This window comes from Hyperolius riggenbachi, chromosome 5 (assembly GCF_040937935.1).
Source record: "Hyperolius riggenbachi isolate aHypRig1 chromosome 5, aHypRig1.pri, whole genome shotgun sequence".
Classification (NCBI taxonomy): domain Eukaryota; kingdom Metazoa; phylum Chordata; class Amphibia; order Anura; family Hyperoliidae; genus Hyperolius; species Hyperolius riggenbachi.
Genome location: NC_090650.1, coordinates 391,896,463 through 391,914,530, shown reverse-complemented (window position 1 = coordinate 391,914,530; position 18,068 = coordinate 391,896,463). Strand labels below are relative to the sequence as shown.

The 18,068-nt window shown below is 44.0% G+C and overlaps 2 protein-coding genes across 16 annotated transcripts in view; both read left to right on the top strand.

Moving 5' to 3' along the window:
* The window catches only part of UBR5 (ubiquitin protein ligase E3 component n-recognin 5), a 122,936-nt gene extending 115,736 nt beyond the window's left edge, over positions 1-7,200 (top strand). For all 12 annotated transcript variants that reach the window (XM_068237757.1, XM_068237756.1, XM_068237752.1 and 9 more), the window contains 4 exons: positions 1,067-1,180; positions 1,710-1,854; positions 3,837-3,922; positions 6,392-7,200. In XM_068237757.1, coding sequence (XP_068093858.1) covers positions 1,067-1,180; positions 1,710-1,854; positions 3,837-3,922; positions 6,392-6,604 — 558 coding nt within the window. In that variant the 3' untranslated portion in view covers positions 6,605-7,200. The remainder of the gene's footprint in view (positions 1-1,066; positions 1,181-1,709; positions 1,855-3,836; positions 3,923-6,391) is intronic.
* A 9,638-nt stretch (positions 7,201-16,838) lies between these two features.
* Positions 16,839-18,068, top strand: part of RRM2B (ribonucleotide reductase regulatory TP53 inducible subunit M2B) — a 45,208-nt gene continuing 43,978 nt past the window's right edge. For 2 of the 4 annotated variants that reach the window (XM_068237744.1, XM_068237741.1), the window contains exon 1: positions 16,839-16,954. In XM_068237744.1, the coding sequence (XP_068093845.1) occupies positions 16,901-16,954 (54 nt within the window). In that variant the 5' untranslated portion in view covers positions 16,839-16,900. Of the gene's footprint in view, positions 17,002-18,068 lie in introns of all 4 variants that reach the window. The other 2 variants (XM_068237743.1, XM_068237742.1) reach the window with 2 other exon arrangements.

Sequence of the window (18,068 nt, the reverse complement as noted above, 5' to 3'; positions counted from 1 at the left end):
GACATTTGATAATTTACTTCATGGGTAAAATCTAATTTTGAATTCACTAAGGTGTTATATATTTATTGACTGTTTTATCGATAAAACATTCAATAAATATGTAATACCTTAGTGAATTTTAAATTAGATTTTTCCCATGAAGTAAATTATGAAACGTTCGGTATAGTGTTTGATAAAGCTTAGTGAATTGAGGCCAATATGTATACCTAGTGGCAGTTTTCAGGTTATATTTTTAGTAAATTACAACTTGGCCAGAGGTTGAAGGGGGAATTGCCTAAGTTAGAGCAAATACTTGTCTGTAGAAATTAGGTTTGACGGAGCAACTAAAATGAACCTGAGATGATGAAAAAAATATATATACAAATCTGGGTCTTCCTCCAGGCTTATCCCATCCTCCCTGTCCTGCCTCCTCGGTCTTCCGCTACGGGTACCAGTGCGCGGCCTGGGAGCACAACGGGGAAGCGCGTGCGGCCAGACTGCACCTGCACCGATGGGCCTTGACAAGCCGAATTACCGGGATCTGTAGCGGAAGATCCAGGAGGCGGAGAAGGGCAGCGAGGGTGCGATAAGCCTGGAGGGGTCCGGAGGAAGCCCCAAGTATCTATCATCCCCACTCAGCCCCCCTTCATCTCAGGTACACTTTAAAGATTACAAAGGTTGGAGAGTGACTGTGTTTTGGGGGGGATTCCAGAGGAGGGGTGAGAAATCTTGTATACGGGAATGTGAGGAGGTGATTTTAGGGGAGGACAGAAGACCTTGAGCGGAGATTTTAGTTGGGGTGCGAATTGGAAGCTAGTGAGATGTAAATGAGAGGAAGATTATTGAGAGCTTTGTCGGGTAGGGTTAAGAGTTTAAAATAGATCATCTGTTAATTATTGTAGTCAGAGCTCCACAAAGTCCCTGGGGAGAAGAGGAAGACGCATACCCACCATGCTACTGAAATGACTCCTTTTGGGAGGCAGGACAGAGCCGAACACCTTTGCTTTCTCTTTTCCAGTGTTTGTCTTTGATTACACTTTATAATATCCTTTTCCTAAGGTGAATATAATTTATTTTTTTTCCCCAGGTTGAGCTCATTCCTAATGGTGTAAATGTCCCAGTCACCCCCCAAAATGTGTACGAATATGTTCGGAAATATGCAGAGCATCGGATGCTGGTCGTTGCCGAGCAGCCCCTACATGTACGTTTATTTTTATCTTCTGACAGTTTGTGTCAGTTAGCTTCTTTGCATAGGATGTTGTTGGGAAAAGCATAATTATAAGCAGTAATAAAAGGATCTGGGGTGCAATGTAAAAACAAAGGGTGTGGGTGCAGGCAAGTGATCTACCATATTCTCTGGCTGAATTCTTTGGGCGTATGTCTTCTCGCTTTTTAAATCTCTCCCAAAATCGCTGGAAAACGCTCATGAAATGGCTTACAAAAACGTTACTTTAAAACGCTAGCGATTTGTAGTGGGTTCCAGGCCTTATTCCTACTACAAACCTTAATAGAGCCAACATCCCCAACGCCAGCCTGTTGCAAGAAAATCTGTAATGACTGGCCAAATAAGATCCAATCTGTTCAGACATTTTTTCCCCCAAGTCCATTCAGGCTCATAGTTATGGTATTAGCATTGCACTCGGTACACTTATCTTTTCGCTTTTCACTGCTGTATCAAATAATCCTCACAGCATCACTGGTCTCCTGATTAACGGTTTTGCATGTTTCAGGCAATGAGGAAAGGCCTGCTAGATGTTATTCCAAAGAGCGCCCTGGAAGATTTAACAGCAGAAGACTTCCGGCTCCTGGTGAACGGCTGCGGTGAAGTGAATGTTCAGATGCTGATCAGCTTCACGTCTTTCAATGACGAGTCCGGTAAGAAATGATCACACTTGTTTACATTTTGGCTCAAGATGAGGAGAAAATCCTGTATCCATTGGGGTATCCATTGGGTACTCTGTTACCCTCAGTATAGGGCCCCCTACACACATGACAGAATTTGCATGCGTTTTCAAATTCGCATTCGCTGCACATCTAATACAAGTCAATGGCATCGCACTTGTGTGTTTTTTTAAAGCGGACCTGAACTCAGAATTTCCTGTCAACAGCATAAATAAACCTCACTAAAGACTAGGCCATTTTTCAATAAATTGGCCACTGCACCTTTAAGGGCTCGCTGCAGGGCTGCACATGCCAGCACACAAGTGATCCCCCCCCCCCTCTCTCTTTCTCCCCACCAACAGAGCTTTCTGTTGGTGGGGTCTGAACCGTGCCCCGCACCCCAGTACAGCGCTGCTCTGGATCGCAGTGCTGTACAAGCTAATTAGACGGCGGCTTCGCTGTCTAACAGTCTCCTAGCGGTGATCGCCGCTGGAAGGCTGAAGGCGGAGCGGAGTTCCAAACAGAGATGCAGGTGGTCTCTTGCAAAACGGGCCCCTAAGGACCTTACGCCCATCGGCGTGATGCGGTCGGCAAGTAGTTAAAGAAAAACTGTCCATACATATACATACAGGGTGCTTTTCTCGGTTTCAGATCTGTCCCCCCCCCCCCCCCCCTTCCAGAATGGACATGCAAAACACATAATTTGCTAATCAATGGAAATGTGCAAATTTTTGCATTCTGATTCTTAAAATTCACATATAAATGTAAGGTTGATTACATACAGATTCATGTTAATTAACTTCGTTGATATGCTTGAAAAAAATCAGAATGTGAAAATTAGCATAAAAACCTACAAAAAAGAGAATCTGATGGGGGGGGGGGGGGAATCACAAAATGCATTGTACCGTATAAATTAACTACTTCCTGCTAAATTTTCGTTTCTAAACGTCCTATTCGGCCACCTTTAGTGCAAATAGGGCATTTATAAAAGTGCAACTATTCCGCTAAAGCCCTCCTGTACACGTGCCAGGGGAATGTGCTGGCACATTTTAACCTTTCAGCCTATGTCATGAAGTGGTTAATACGAACCTGTATTGGATCCTTGTTACAATATCCTCAGGAGTGTTGTTGGTTTACCTTGACAAACCTCACTCTCCCCACAGCCCCAGGGAAGCTGCAGTGAAACCTGACTGTTAAAGTCATGTGTTCTGCTGGTTGTCTTTGCCACCACCTCCTCTTACAAGTCAGATGATCTTGAATATTGCTTAAAAACACAGCACAGGACAGGATGACTTACTGAAAGGTAAAAGGTTTAGGAGTGGTCATGAGAACAGCCAGGAGGCACAATTCTATTTACTCAACAGCTCCAATATTCTGATTTCACTGCAGCTTTCACAGGCCTCCAACTTTAAAGGTAATATCAGAGGAGTATAAAAAGAAAAGGTGTACTTACCAGGGGCTTCCTCCAACCCCTGCCAGCGCTCTGTGTCCTCGCCACACATCTGCTTCCCGTTGGTCGCCCAGGGTCCCCTTTGGTGCAAGATGCTGACCTCGTCAGGTCGGCATCTACTGCGCAAGCCCAAAACTACTGTGCTGCGCTGTACACTCCAGACCCCGTCAGCGCGACTGCGATCGGCTCTCGCGCAGGCACAGTAGATGCCGAGGTTTGCATCTTGCCCTGGAGGGTACCCTGGGCCACTGGGAGGAAGAGGAGCTGTGGCGAGGGCACAGAACTGCTGACCAAGGGCTGAAAGAAGCCCCAGGTAAGATTTTTTTTTTTTCTTTTTCTATAATACTCCTTGGACTTTCTCTTTAGGAAAGTTTCTCCCTCTGATAAAGGGCTACTGTGCTTTTATCGCCCACTTGTTTTAGAAAACACAACAGTGGATTCTTCTACACTGCAGGTTCTATTTAACTATACAGTGCCATGGAAAATGGTGTTATATAAATCTGTAATTATCGTTTGTTTGTTACAGGAGAAAATGCAGAAAAGCTCTTGCAATTCAAGCGTTGGTTCTGGTCAATAGTTGAAAAGATGAGCATGACAGAGCGTCAAGATCTGGTACGTGTTGTATAATTATCAATAATACTAGTAATATTTAAAGTGGATCCGATATGAACTTTTACTCATTGCATATTTGTGTTCCTTTCCTATTGTTTATAGGGCATTCCTCAAACCAAATACTTTTTTTGTTTTTGTCTTAATACTCGAATTCCCTATAAACTGAAGAAGCCTCGCCCACAGGTTTTCAGAGAGCCAAGGCACTTTCAGACAGTAGCAAGGGCTCATGGGAGCTCAGTCTGGGCAGGAGGAGGGGGGGGTATTACTAGCCAGAGATTTCAAAGGCAGAGGGGAGGAGGGAGAAGGTGGGGGGGGGGGGATTAGGTTTTTTTGCTCAAGATGCAGAGAAGCCTGCTTCTGTGCTTCTGTGCAATGTTTACAAACATGGCTGCTGTCATTGTGTCACAGGGATAATCAATCATATTCTATTAAAGCTGTTTGCAGCTAGATTTGCTGTGTAAACTATCTAAACTTTAGATAAGATATATAGACAAGTTACTTCTTATAGTTAGTTTTTCATCTCGGATCCGCTTTAACCACAGTGTACATGAAAATTGACCACTGTCACTCTTTGTCTATAAGAGTAGGAGATGTAATGGGGTGTGGTAGAGGGATTAGAACTGCTTCTAGGAAAGGAATGTAACTTATGCTGGATACACACGGTGCGTTCGCGCACTCGATTTTCCCGTCTATTCCCGTCGATTTGTTTATTTCCAACATGTCCGATTTGGATTTCGATGGATCGTTAGTTCGATTCGCATGCAAAGTATGCTGAATCGACCTAACGATCCATCGAAATCCAAATCGGAAATGTTGGAAATAAACGAATCGACGGGAAAATCGAGTGCGCGAACGCAACGTGTGTATCCAGCATTATATAAAACAGATTTTAATTCTGGTCTAAAATCTAATTAAAACTTTCACTGGTCCTCATCACCTATACACTTATCCTACTTGCTTTTGTGCCAAAGTAATGTCATCTGAAAAAAATCACAAGTCCCAGCAGCATGTAATACAAGAGTGATGGGAGCTGCGAGATTTATGAAAATGTTTCCACTATTTTGCATTATGAAAGATCCTTAGATCTTGCAACTACTCTGACCCATGCCATCGGCACACAAGCAGGCATTTTGGCTTCCTACCTGTTTGTGTATGAGATGGTGTGGGTGCTCTGTGGATTAAAGCATAAAAGTACTGTGGGTTTAAAATTGAGTGCCTATTTTATAATACTGGTATCACCTCCAGTATGTATAGTATACGCTGCTGCTTTGCATTAATGCTTGTTAGAAAGCAATTGAATGTAGCTTCTTCTGTTGCACAGCAATATAAAATGCAGGAGAAATGGATATCAATCAGCAGACCTCATGGCTCTTGGCTATCACAACAAGAATACAAGATTCTATTCAACTTCCTTTTGCAAAGACTCAGGATGTTATAAGAGCTTTGCTACTTTTTAAGTGTACCTGAGATGGCAGTGGGGGACAAACTCATACATACCTGGGGCTTCCTCCAGCCCCCTTCAGACCTTTGGCTCCTTCGCCTTCTTTCCTGCCCGGGCTGCCTCAATCCGCCACTAGGGTCCTCTGAAGTTTCTCCAGTCGGGGCCAGCCGTCACCAGAAGTGCCCTGCACAGTGATGGTACGCGGCCCGGAGAAACTTCAGAAGATCCTGGCTGCGCATCAAGAGGGCCCGGGAGGATGGTGAGGGAGCCAAAGTCCTGAAGGGGGCTGGAGAAAGACCCAGTTATGTAAGAGTTTCCCCCAGCAGTCTCAGGTTCCCTTTAACACTGCCACCTTGTGGTTATAGCTGGTAATGCATAGATAAACACATAATAGACTGTTGTTGCTAAATACACATTCAAACAATGTTGATCATAAGCCTGCTTACAGATGTTTGCTGACCCTTTAAAGAATAGGTCGGTCTCTTTTCTACCTTGCAAAGTGATATCATCCCTAGAGATAATCAAATCATTTTCATTTTCAAATTTCTTGTAAATGATATGCAGCTTGAAATTGGACTAATCAGAATAACTTCCTGGCCGTTTTTATTGTACCAAGTTAGAGCTGCATAACATTTACAGGGAACCTGAAGTGAGAGTAATACGGAGGCTGCCATATGTATGTTTTTAACAATACCAGTTGCCTGGCTGTCCTGTTGATCTTCTGGAATCCGCAGGGTCTTAGTCACAACCCTGAAACAAGCATGCGGCTAGTCCAGTCAGATTTTTGTCTAACACCTGAACTGCATGCTTGTTGGGGGTTTGTGGCTAAAAGTATTAGAGGCAGAGGAGAGGCGAACAGTCAGACAATCTGCATTGTTTAAAAGGAAATAAATATTACATCCTCCATATCCCTCTCATGTTAGTGTAAACCATGGAGTGACTTGCCAATATTTGATTGAGTAAAGGATAAATCAAGAGCCAATATTTTTAGACCTGGATAGAAATAATTTTTGCTCTTCTCATGCTAGGTTTACTTCTGGACATCAAGTCCTTCATTGCCTGCAAGTGAGGAAGGGTTTCAGCCCATGCCATCCATCACCATCCGACCGCCAGATGACCAACACCTACCCACCGCCAACACCTGCATCTCCCGCCTCTACGTCCCGCTCTACTCCTCCAAGCAGATCCTCAAGCAAAAGCTATTACTGGCTATTAAAACTAAGAACTTTGGCTTTGTGTAGAGTAAACTAAATGGTCTCCTATGTAATATACCTAGCAAAAAAGTTTTTGTAGATCTTTTTTCCATTTGTCGATGAAAGGTTTATGAAATTTAATGCGGTCTCACCACCCTCCCCCGGTGACACATCAAGGACTATTTCGGAAGAGGCGTCAAACGCTGGCCGGATAAGCAGGCATTCCTCTGCAAAAAAAGCTGACAAGAGTACAGTTATCAGATAACTCCACCCACCACGTCTTCTAAGAAATGGTATGGCTTTGTGCTCTGCCCCCTGCTGCTCACCCCAGGAACGACGACGGAGCAAGATGTAAAAACACTGTGATAGTCTCCTTTCCCAGATAGGACAAGGTTATATAATGTCTGACAATTCACCGCTGCCTTTGTGGAAACTGCGATATTGCTGGTTCTTGGAACAAGGGAGTAATATCAAAAACAGGACCTGTCCCCCCTCCTCACCCCCTTTATTTTCTTTGCTTTTTATTTTTTCATTTTTTTTGTGTGGGATTTTTGGGGTTAATTTTTTCCCCTCCTTTACATGCTATTTAAGTTGTAGTTCGGCTACTGTGTTGTACATGATGTATATTAAACTTGTAAAAGTGATATACTGAAGAAAAAAAATTGAGCTTATGTTGCACTATTTTTTGTTTTTCACGCGTCATGTTGATCCAGATTTCGAGCTCCTGAGACCCGATAGGTCATGAAATCTTGCATGTACAAATACATATATGTAATTTTATGTTCAATGCGTACGAAATCACTTTTTTTTTTCCCTCTATTTTTTTTCTTCACACCATATTTTGTCAATCACGCCTATGGGAAAACAATAACTCAAGCAGATATTTTTTTTTATTTTAAATGGACGCTTTTAGTTAAAAAAGAAATGAAATGAAATTTGTGTGGTTTTGAGTTATTTCCAACCAGCATCTATATTATAACTTAATGTATATGGAGTTCCTGTTAATTTAACGGTGACTCAGAACCACTTAGATTTTGTGTACAGACTATCCCCTTACTTACGACTCGAATTGTGTTTCAGAGATGCAAAGAAAGTTGTTGTCATGTACAAAATATACAGTACTTTTTTTATTATGGATTTTTGTTGAATGTTACAGTATTGAATAAACTGTTATGAGTAGCTTAAAACACTTAAAGTGGATCCGAGATGAACTTTTACTCATTGTATAATTGTGTTTCTTTCCTATTGTTTATAGGGCATTCCTCAAGCCACTTTTTTGTTTTTGCTTTAATACTGTAATTCCCTATAAACTAAACAAGCCTCGGCCACAGTTTTTCAGAGTGCCTTGGCATTTTCAGACAGTAGCAAGGACTCATGGGAGCTTAGTCTGGGGAGGAGGAGGGGGAGGTATTACTAGCCAGAGATTTCAGAGGTGAGGAGCAGGGGGGGGGGGGGGATTAAGTGTTTTATCACAGGCTGAGTGCTGATGATGCAGATAATGTTGCCTGTGTGTAATGTTTACAAACATGGCTGCTGTCATTGTATCACAAGAAGAAATAATCATATTCTTTTGAAGCTGTTTGCAGCTAGATTTGTTGTGTAAACTATCTAAACTTTAGATAAGATATACAGACAAGTTACTTGTTAAAAGTTAGTTTTTCATCTCGGATCCGCTTTAAAAAGCACATTGGAAACAACCCAAAAACATAGTTTATACTTTATGTGCAAATCTACAGTTGTCTGAAAGTAAATCATTTATCTACGTTTCGCCATGTTTAACTACTTTGGCCTCCTGGACGTACTAGCTACGCCCAGGAGGCCATGTGCGCGTCCGCGCGCTCCCGCGGCTGATCGCGCGCGTGCACGCGCCCTCCCGGCTGCGGTTCGTTAGCCTAGCAATCAGTGAATTGGGCTATGGTGCCCGATCACTGATTCCTCTCCCTCGCAGAAAAAGCGACAGCTTCTCTTAGAAGCTTCGTCCCCCATGCGTCTCTCTAAGCGTATGTTACGCTTAGAGTGACGTCATGTAAACTCATGGCCGCCATCTTGTGGCCAAAAGGTAATACTACAATTAAAACAAAAAAAAATAAAAATCAACACACATTTACATTATAAACCTATAGTTTACATCCCACCCTCCCAAAACTACCCAAATAAAATGTTTAATATTAAAAAAAAACATTACAATTAAAAAAAAAACATGTAAATTACCTAAGGGTCTAAACTTTTTAAATATTAATGTGAAGATGAAATATTTCTATATATTTTTTTTTTTTATTTTAAACTTGTAAATGGTGATAGATGCAAAACGGAAAAAATGCACTTTTATTTCCAAATAAAATATTGTCACCATACATTGTGATAGGGACATAATTTTAACGGTGTAATAACCGGGACATATGGGCAAATACAATACGTGAGTTTTAATTATGGAGGAATGTATTATTTTAAAACTATAATGGCTGAAAACTGAGAAATAATGAAATTTTTCAGTTTTTTTCTTATTCTTCCTGTTAAAATGCATTTACAGTAAAGTGGCTCTTAGCAAAATGTACCCCCCAAAGAAAGCCTAATTGGTGGCGGAAAAAACAAGATATAGATCAGTTCATTGTGATAAGTAGTGATAAAGTTATAGGCTAATGAATGGGAGGTGAAAATTGCTCAGATGCATAAAGTGAAAACGACTGAAGGCTGAAGTGGTTAACCACTTAAGGACCGCGGTCTTAAACCTCCCTAGTGACCAGGCTGTTTTTTGCAAAATAGGCCACTGCAGATTTGAGGGCTTGCTGCAGGGCCATACAACTCAGCACACCAGTGATCTCTCCCCCCACCCCCTCTCTTTTCTGCCCACCAACAGAGATTTCTGTTGGTGGGCTCTGATAACTGCTGTTTGTTTTATAAATATTTGGTTTTTGTTTTTTTAATAATAAATAATGCTACTTTCTTTATTTTTGTATTTCCCCACTCGCTTTCCACCGCCAGCCAATCAGTGATCGACTCTCATAGACATCAGCCTATGAGAGCCGATCACTTACTGAGCCTCCCCAGTACAGCGCTGCCTTAGATCGTAGCTCTATACAGTGTAAATAGACGGTGGTTTTGCCATCTAACTTTCCCTAGCAGCGAATGCCGCTGGGAGACTGGTGGCGAAGTGGAGCTCCGTCATTCAAGCAGAGATGCGCGCACATTGGTGCATGTGATCTTCTGCAAAACCCCGCCCCAGGACTCCAAGCCAATTGGCGTGGAGTGGTCCTGGGGCTGCTGCTGCTGCGTTTACGCCACACGGCGTGGAACGGTCAGCCACAGGTTAAACACAGGACTCAACTTACACACAAATTCAACTTATAAACCGGTTCAGTTCTGGCAGATTGTAAGTAGAGGACTGCCTATACTAGGCTAAAGGGAACTGAGAGTGATATTTAGGCTGCCATATTAATTTTCTTTAAAACAATACCAGTTGCCTGGCATCCTGCTGATCTTTCATGCATCAGTAGTGTCTGATTCACACACCTGAAACAAGCAGGTGGCTAATCTTGTCAGAAACATCCTATCTGTATGCTTGTTCAGGGTCTATGGCTAAAATAATTCGAGGCAGGACAGCCAGGCAATCTGCATTGTTTAAAAGGAAATAAATATTGCAGCCTGCTCGGTTGTGCTTTAAATCCTCCACTCCACATGGCATATTGCAGGATATTTTTGGCTTATTGCGCAGTTACTTTCCTTTACTGACTTAGGGAGGAAATGAAAGCACATCTGAACCCAAAACTGAACTTAAAAAAAAAATCTAAAACCAAGGGGATATGTTAATGTAAATTGTGTTTAGAAGCAAAGAGCTTGATAACATTTCTGTGAGCCAAATGTGCTTCTCTGTGCAATACAGCTTTGTTACACTCCGAAATTGAGCAGCACGGTGGTGTAGTGGTTAGCCTTGCAGCACTGGGACCACGGTTCAAATCCCAGCCAGGGCACTATGTGCACAGAGTTTGTATGTTCTCCCTGTGTCTGCGTGGGTTTCCTCCAGGCACTCTGGTCTCCTCCCACATCCCAAAAACATACAGATAAGTTAATTGGCTTCCCCCTAAATTGGCCCTATGACTATGGAAGGAATTATATTGTGAGCCTCTTTGAGGGACAGCTAAGTGACAATATACTCTGCACAGCGCTGCGGAAGATGGCGCTATATAAATACTAAATAACTTGTGACCACATGACACACAAAACAGGAAGACTACATACCCAGGTTTCCTGTATGACAGACTGCTGGTTACATTCTATGCAGCACTTGAAGATTGGTTACATCTTTCATTGGCTTTTTTCATGAAGTAGATTTTTGTCCTTGACGTGCAAAGGTTGAAGATCCCCAGATTTAGGGCTGGTTCACACAGTTCCCATCCGTGTGAATGGCCACAGCCATCCATAAACACACTTACGCATTGCTTCCTCTTTGTGTAGTAGTACTACGCATAAGGAAGTCTGGTGTGAGGACATCTTGTGGCCAAAATTACATCTACGTTTTTTTTTTTCAATAAAAGACCTATTTTTACTTTTTAAATTAACCCCTGACCTCTTACACTCCCTGATAGTTATCCCCAAAAATGTTTTGTAAAAAAAAGAAAAATGCATAGCTACCTTAGGGACTGAACTTTTTTTCAATATGTATGCCAAGAGGGTATATTACTGTTACTATAAATTCCAGGCTTGTAATTAGGGATGGATGCAAAACTGAAAAAAATGCACCTTTTATTTTCAAATAAAATATTGGCGCCCTACATTGTATTAGGTAAAAACGTGTGGGTTTTAATTACGGTAGCATGCAATATTTTGAAACTATAGTGGCTGTAAACTGAGAAAATGCAGTTAGAACAAAAATTCTTAGCAAAAAGTAACCCCCCCCCCCCCCCCAAAGAAAGCCTAATTGGTGGTGAAAAAAACAAGATAAAGATTGTGATAAGTAGTAATAAAGTTATAGGCAAATTAATGGAAGGAGTGACGACAGGTGAAAATTGCTCTGTTTTTTTTTTAAGGGGAAAAACTCTTGGAGGTGCAGTGGTCAAAGTGAACCAAAAGTGGCTTTGCTCAGGAATCATTTTATCTGATTCTATCTTCTCTGATGTCTTTTCAAGCCCAAGCCTGCCTATTCTGGCTCTGCTATAATGATTCCTGAGCAACGCCAAACTGAATGCTCAGTCAGGGATTTTTATCAGGACTGATAACAAGCAGGCTGAGCAGGGTAGGTGTTTTCTCTAATGTTCCCACTGATATATATATATATATGTATGTAGTAAAATACATGAAGGTGCTTTATCTCTGGTTTACTTTAAGGCCTCTTTCAGAAGGTCAGCTGTTGTCTTGCACCAGTTGGGCCTTTGTAATACTCAGTACTGGTGCAGGAGTCTCATCTGAGCATGGCCACTGCTGTGCTCAGACAGCCCTCTGCCACCTGGTAACATGACTGCGTGTGAAGTGCTGACATGGTGTTACAACTGCTGCTATTCAGCAGGGCTGTGGAGTCGGTGCAAAAATCATCTGACTCCTCAGTTTATATACGCTCTGACTCCAGGTACCCAAAATTGCTTTGACTCCGATTTAAATTGCACCTGTGGGGGCAGACAGGATGCTGAACTAAAAAGCATACAGTTAAGTCCTCTGAAAGAGATTGAGGTGTACCCAGTTACACTTTTTGCACAAAAGTGAGGGGAGAAAAAAAAGGTTGGGTCCTGGGCAATGGTGGTGCTCTGGAAGAGGACACCAGAAGCTGCTGTAGGATCCAGAGGATTCCCTCTTCATAGGCAAGAGCAAACATTTTTAATCGCATCCACCTCGGGTTCTCAATTATCCAGCTCTATCAGTCAAGCTGGTTTTGTACTCTGAGGCCTGGTGCACACCGAGCAGTTTTTGGTAACGTTTTCAAAACCACTTGTCGCCTGTGAAACTGCTTGGCTAATGTATCTCAAAGGGATGTTGCACACCAGCGGTTTGAGGTTTTTAAGTTCCGTCTACACGGAGCGATGTTCCTTATCAATTGAGCCGCTTATGCAGCTCGATTGATAAAATCCGTCAGGTCCGATTTTGCCGCCGCCAATTCCCTACTCGTTCCCCATGAGGGGACAATGGCAGGGAATCGAGTGGAAGATAAGCGGCGCGGGTACGCGCAGGGATGCGGAAGATCGCCTCGTGTAGACGGGGCTGTAGCAAATTGCAAATGTGGCTCCTGCAGCATTTTTGTGGTTTGCAGATGTGTTTCTGCCTCAGTGTAAAGTATAGGAAAAGCTCAAACCGCTCTGAAAAACGCTAGATCAGAGCAGTTTTCCTGGTGTTTTTGTTACAGAAGCTGTTCAGTAACAGCTTTACTGTAACAATATTTAAAATCTGCTACACAAAAATGCTCCAAAAAACGCTAGGCATGTTTAGAAAACCTCTCTAAGGGCCCATTCACACTAGAGTGATTTTTGCAAAACGCTTAAGCGCTAGCACTTTAATACCCTATGGGCCATTCTTACTTAGGTGATTTGTGTTAATTGCCAAACGCAAACGTGTAGCCTGCACCATTATCAGGTGATCGCGTTTCAGTGCTATAGAAGCGCTAAATGCCATAGTGGGGAAATCTCTGCAATGTCCAGTGATTTTTTTTTCCCCGCGTTAAATTGTGGAGAAATCACTCCTGCAAACGTCGGTGGTAATCGCTGGCGGTTTGTGCTTTTAAGTGTGAATAAGGCCTAAATATGCCTATAATAGCGCTAAAAATCTGCTTCAAAAACTTCTAGCGTTTTGCGGATCTGGTAGAGGTTTTTGGTGTGCACTGGGCCTTATTTCACAGAACGCCAGCCATGAATGGTGTGGGGCCCTTTATGTACTGTAAGTGGGTCTTTCACACTAAACGCATGCTTTACTTACACTGTAAATAAGGTGACCAGGTTTTGTTTTTTTCCTGGGTCCAACCTGGGATGGGGAGGTGCTAGGTTAGTGTGGTGTGCAAAGCATGGGCGTTGCCATGACAAAGCTAACTAATGGAATAGTAAGGCATTGTACAGACTACGCACTGCTGTGCGCATTTTGGCAGCACGTATAGTGTGTGACATGCAAGAATGGTAAAAGGGCATAGACCGGTATTCCGTTCCCATAATATGCACTGCTGTATGCTTTTTTTTTTTAAATCGCAGTGCAGATCTCATTCACTGTAGTGAACGGGATCTGCAGTACGGAGTAGCGCAGATGGTGTGCGATCGTTTGCGTTCCAATTGCACAGCCATCTCCGCTAAATGATGTGAGTGAGGCCTTACTCAAAGGCAGTGGGCCTAAGTTTGCTCCCAAAACAGGCACAGTGACCCTAACATTACACAATTTTCCCCAAGCACATAAAGCAGTGTTTCCTCTGTGATGTGGTGAAACAGAAGATTTGCATCATGGCTATGCAGACGATAAATCTACAGAAACTGTGATGCTATCAGGTCAATGTGGACCAACATTTCTGAGGAATGCCAGGAATAATGCAATTCTGGAGGGGGTCAAACTTACCGAACAAAGTGGCCAGTGAAATATGCAGCAAATGTTTTATCAGACATAAGTGCATTAAACGTTTCCCCCACTGGGTGCTGCTGGGTGGGAGGGTGACTTGTGTACATGTAATATGGGCACATGGCCACACAGAGTCCTGTGGCTGGCACGCCCGGCTAACGGGGTCTTTCCCTAGACAAGTTGAAGCCTGGGATGGGCGACCCTGAATCCTGCCAATCAGGTCATTTTGGCGCCTGGCACTGAAGCTGGGCGCAGGCAGCCATAGCAACAGTGCTATGCTGCGCGGGGAGCGTAAGAGTAATTCGGGGATCCGGCAATCACCAGACCCCGAATTACATCTCCCTCTGCGTTGCTACAACTTGGAAGGGGAATAGAATTGTGCATTCTGGCAGAGCCTGCGGCACCTGATGTGTACGTTCCATAGAAATATACTGTAATTGCATCTTGTTGGGATTCAATAACCTTTGTACATTATGATGGAATGCAGCTGCGGTGCTTTGAAAGTACTACAGTTTCTGACGTGTGGGGCCCTGGGCAATAATCCAGTTTGGCCTTATGGAAGCACCAATTTGATGTAAGTTATTGCGACCTGAAATGTTTTACAACTTGCCGTACAGCACATGTACGCTGTACAGACTGTGCTTAACTGCGCATGCGCACCTTCTTTAAAGGGATACTGTAGGGGGGTCGGGGGAAAATGAGCTGAACTTACCCGGGGCTTCTAATGGTCCCCCGCAGACATCCTGTGTTGGCGCAGCCACTCACCGATGCTCCGGCCCCGCCTCCAGTTCACTTCTGGAATTTCTGACTTTAAAGTCAGAAAACCACTGCGACTGCGTTGCCATGTCCTCACTCCCGCTGATGTCACCAGGAGTGTACTGCGCAGACACAGACCATACTGGGCCTGCGCTGTGCGCTCTTGATGACATCAGCGGGATCGAGGACACGGCAACGCAGGCGCAGTGGTTTTCAGACATTAAAGTCTGAAATTCCAGAAGTGAACCGGAGGCGGGGCCGGAGCATCGGTGAGTGGCTGCGCCAACACAGGATGTCTGCGGGGGACCGTTAGAAGCACCGGGTAAGTTCAACTCATTTTCCCCCGACCCCCCTACAGTATCCCTTTAATTTTTCCCAGCTGTCATTATTTGCAACCGCCAGTGTTGGCTTTCCTTTGGGGCGGTCATTAGTTACCCACTAAGGGGGGGGTATTAGTTATTATTTATTAGATTTATATAGCGCCAACATATTATGCAGCGCTGTACAATAAATAGGGTTACAGACAATGATAACGGGTGACAGAACAATACAGGTAATAGACAATAGATACAACAATGCAGGTAATAGCAAAAAGATACACAACACAATGCAGACAGTAGTACAATGCCAGATCATAAACTGGAGTGGTAGTGTCCACCAAGGGGGGATTCTTTGTGCCCTCCAGAAGGGGTTATTAGTTTCCCAGAAAAGGAGGGTTCTGTGTGAGACTAGTGTTAGGTTGGGTTGCATTTTCTGATACAAATACATTGAACTCAATTGTTAGGATGCAAAATATTATAAACTTGCACAAATGTCACCACACCGGACCTGATCCTAGCCATTCTACGTGTGAACACTGTCTGCAGTTTTAGGGTACATTTCCACTTGTGCGTTGCGATTCCGTTGTGGAAAACGCGTCAACGAATCCGCAAGCGGGTGCGGATTCGTTTGCTTTTCCATGCGGATTGTCACGCGGAATCGCTCGCGGTTTGCGCTACGTGATTTTAACCATGTCAATGCTGGCAAGCATTGACATGGGTTTTTCAGCGGAAACGCACGCGGAAACACCGGGAAAACCGCAAGACTAAGGGCTCGTTTCCACTAGTGCGGCGCAAAATTGCCGCATAATCACATGCGGGTGCGATTCCGCATGCGGTTTTTTGCCGCGATTCCGCATAGGTAAGGGTATATGCGAATTTAACCATGTCACTGCCTGTTTAAATTAACATGTGTTCCTATGTGGAGTCGCACGCCAAATACGCATACGATTTCCCTATAAAATACATGGCGTGCGATTCGCATAGCGGTGTGCGGGGAGCGAATTCTGACGGCTCTGCCGTGCAGATTTTTTCCGCACACAAAAACGGAGCGCACAACACACAAGTGGAAACAGGCCCATCCACTTGTATTGGTTGAGCGAATCTGCATGCAGGAAACTCATGCAGATTCGCTCTAGTGGAAACGGGCCCTAATACGCTTGCGGTTTTCCTATTAAATTACATTACCAGCGATTCGCGTGCAGGTGTGCCGTGCAGATTTTTTCTGCACGGCAGACCGCACAGAATTCCTGACAAGTGGAAACGGCCCCATCCACTTGTATTGGTTATGCGAACCTGCATGCAGAAAACGCATACAGATTCGCTCTAGTGCAAACGGGCCCTAATAACCTGCTGCTGACTTTTGAAGGACAGTAAAAAAATGCCTTTCCTCTTTTAATCCCCAATTCAGTGACATTTCATAGCATTCTCCTTTCACCATAGAAACACAATAGAATGATATTTATTGATCTCTTATTAAAACTACTGTTTAAATGCTGTAATTAATAAATATAACTACATAACTAAAGCTAACAACAGTTGTTATGATGGAGCGGTGGCTATTTATTTTCAGGCGGATTTCTAGTGGCGACAGACTCGTGATATACAATCATGAGACTCCGTCTAATCTCTGATTGTAAATAAGCATGCATCGGTCTACTCCCCGCCCCCTCCCTCCTCTGAGCCCCGCCTCCCCGCTTGAAGGTACACCGAGCACAGGAGGCGGCAGCGGTGACACCGGGAGCAGCGATCTGTGATGGGTGACACTAGGCTTCCTCAGCCGGTGGAGGACGAGCACAGGCGGGCAGACGTAAGTGACAGTGACACACGGCGGAGAGCACAGTACACGCGAGGATGGTGAGCCCGGCGCAGGAATGTGACGTCATTACCTGTCGCGCAAAGCAACCTTGTATGTTGGTGACACCTACAGCTGTCACACCTCTGCATTATCTACATGAAAACCTTTCATACAGTGTGTGGGCTGAATATGTAGCCAATGGATGTCTGTAATTGATTAGCTGTTCAATTCAATTCACTAAGAACACTGAAATGAAGGAAAATGGATGAGGTAACATTAGTTGATTTTTGGCATCCGTGTTCGGCAGAAATTGATGCCCCCGCGTGGCCACATGATAGATCATTTTCATCGATTTCTGAGCGAAATGGGTCAAAAGGAGCGATAGGGCATGCTGGAAAATCTCTTTCACAAGTGTTCGATCGGGTTATGTCAGGCCCCGTTCATATTACCAAACGCAGATGGCCACGTGCAGTGCGTACGAACGCACACCATCTGCATTTGCGTGCGTTGCGTGGCTGATACCCATTTACTGTAGTGAATGGGTTGGGAATTTCCCAGCGCGTTTCTGGGAAAAATGCGCGCAGCCTGCGTTTGCGGACCGCACTGGTCCGGAACGCATGCAGTGTGAACATCAGACAGTGCAGTCTATGCACTTTCTGATGTCGTGCGTGTCTGCATCCTGCACGTGGTGCCGAAGTGGACGGCAACGTGTGCAATTTGAACGGGGCCTCAGTACATGCGCCGGGGTCACTTGATACAGGTGCTCACAGTGACAATTGTGAAAAACGCCAGACACGAGGAGGAGAGGGTTTGCGCTGGCGTTCCAGGTCAGCCTTCAACACTCACCATGAGGAAGAGGATTTCCAATAGATTTCATGTTGAAGTCTATTGAAAATCTGTCTGCAGTGTGTGGGCAGATCCCTCACTGAGAAGATGCCAACAGAGAGGGATCTATCTGATTGTCAATCTGCTGGCAGATTTACAGGTGTATGGCCACCTTTAGGCTCTGTTCCTATTTGAGCGGAGGACGGACATTGTCAGTCCTCCGCTCATCACTAAATGGACAGTGATCGTCTCCTATTTTATAATGAGGAGCTGTTCACACATGTCATGCTGCAACACATCA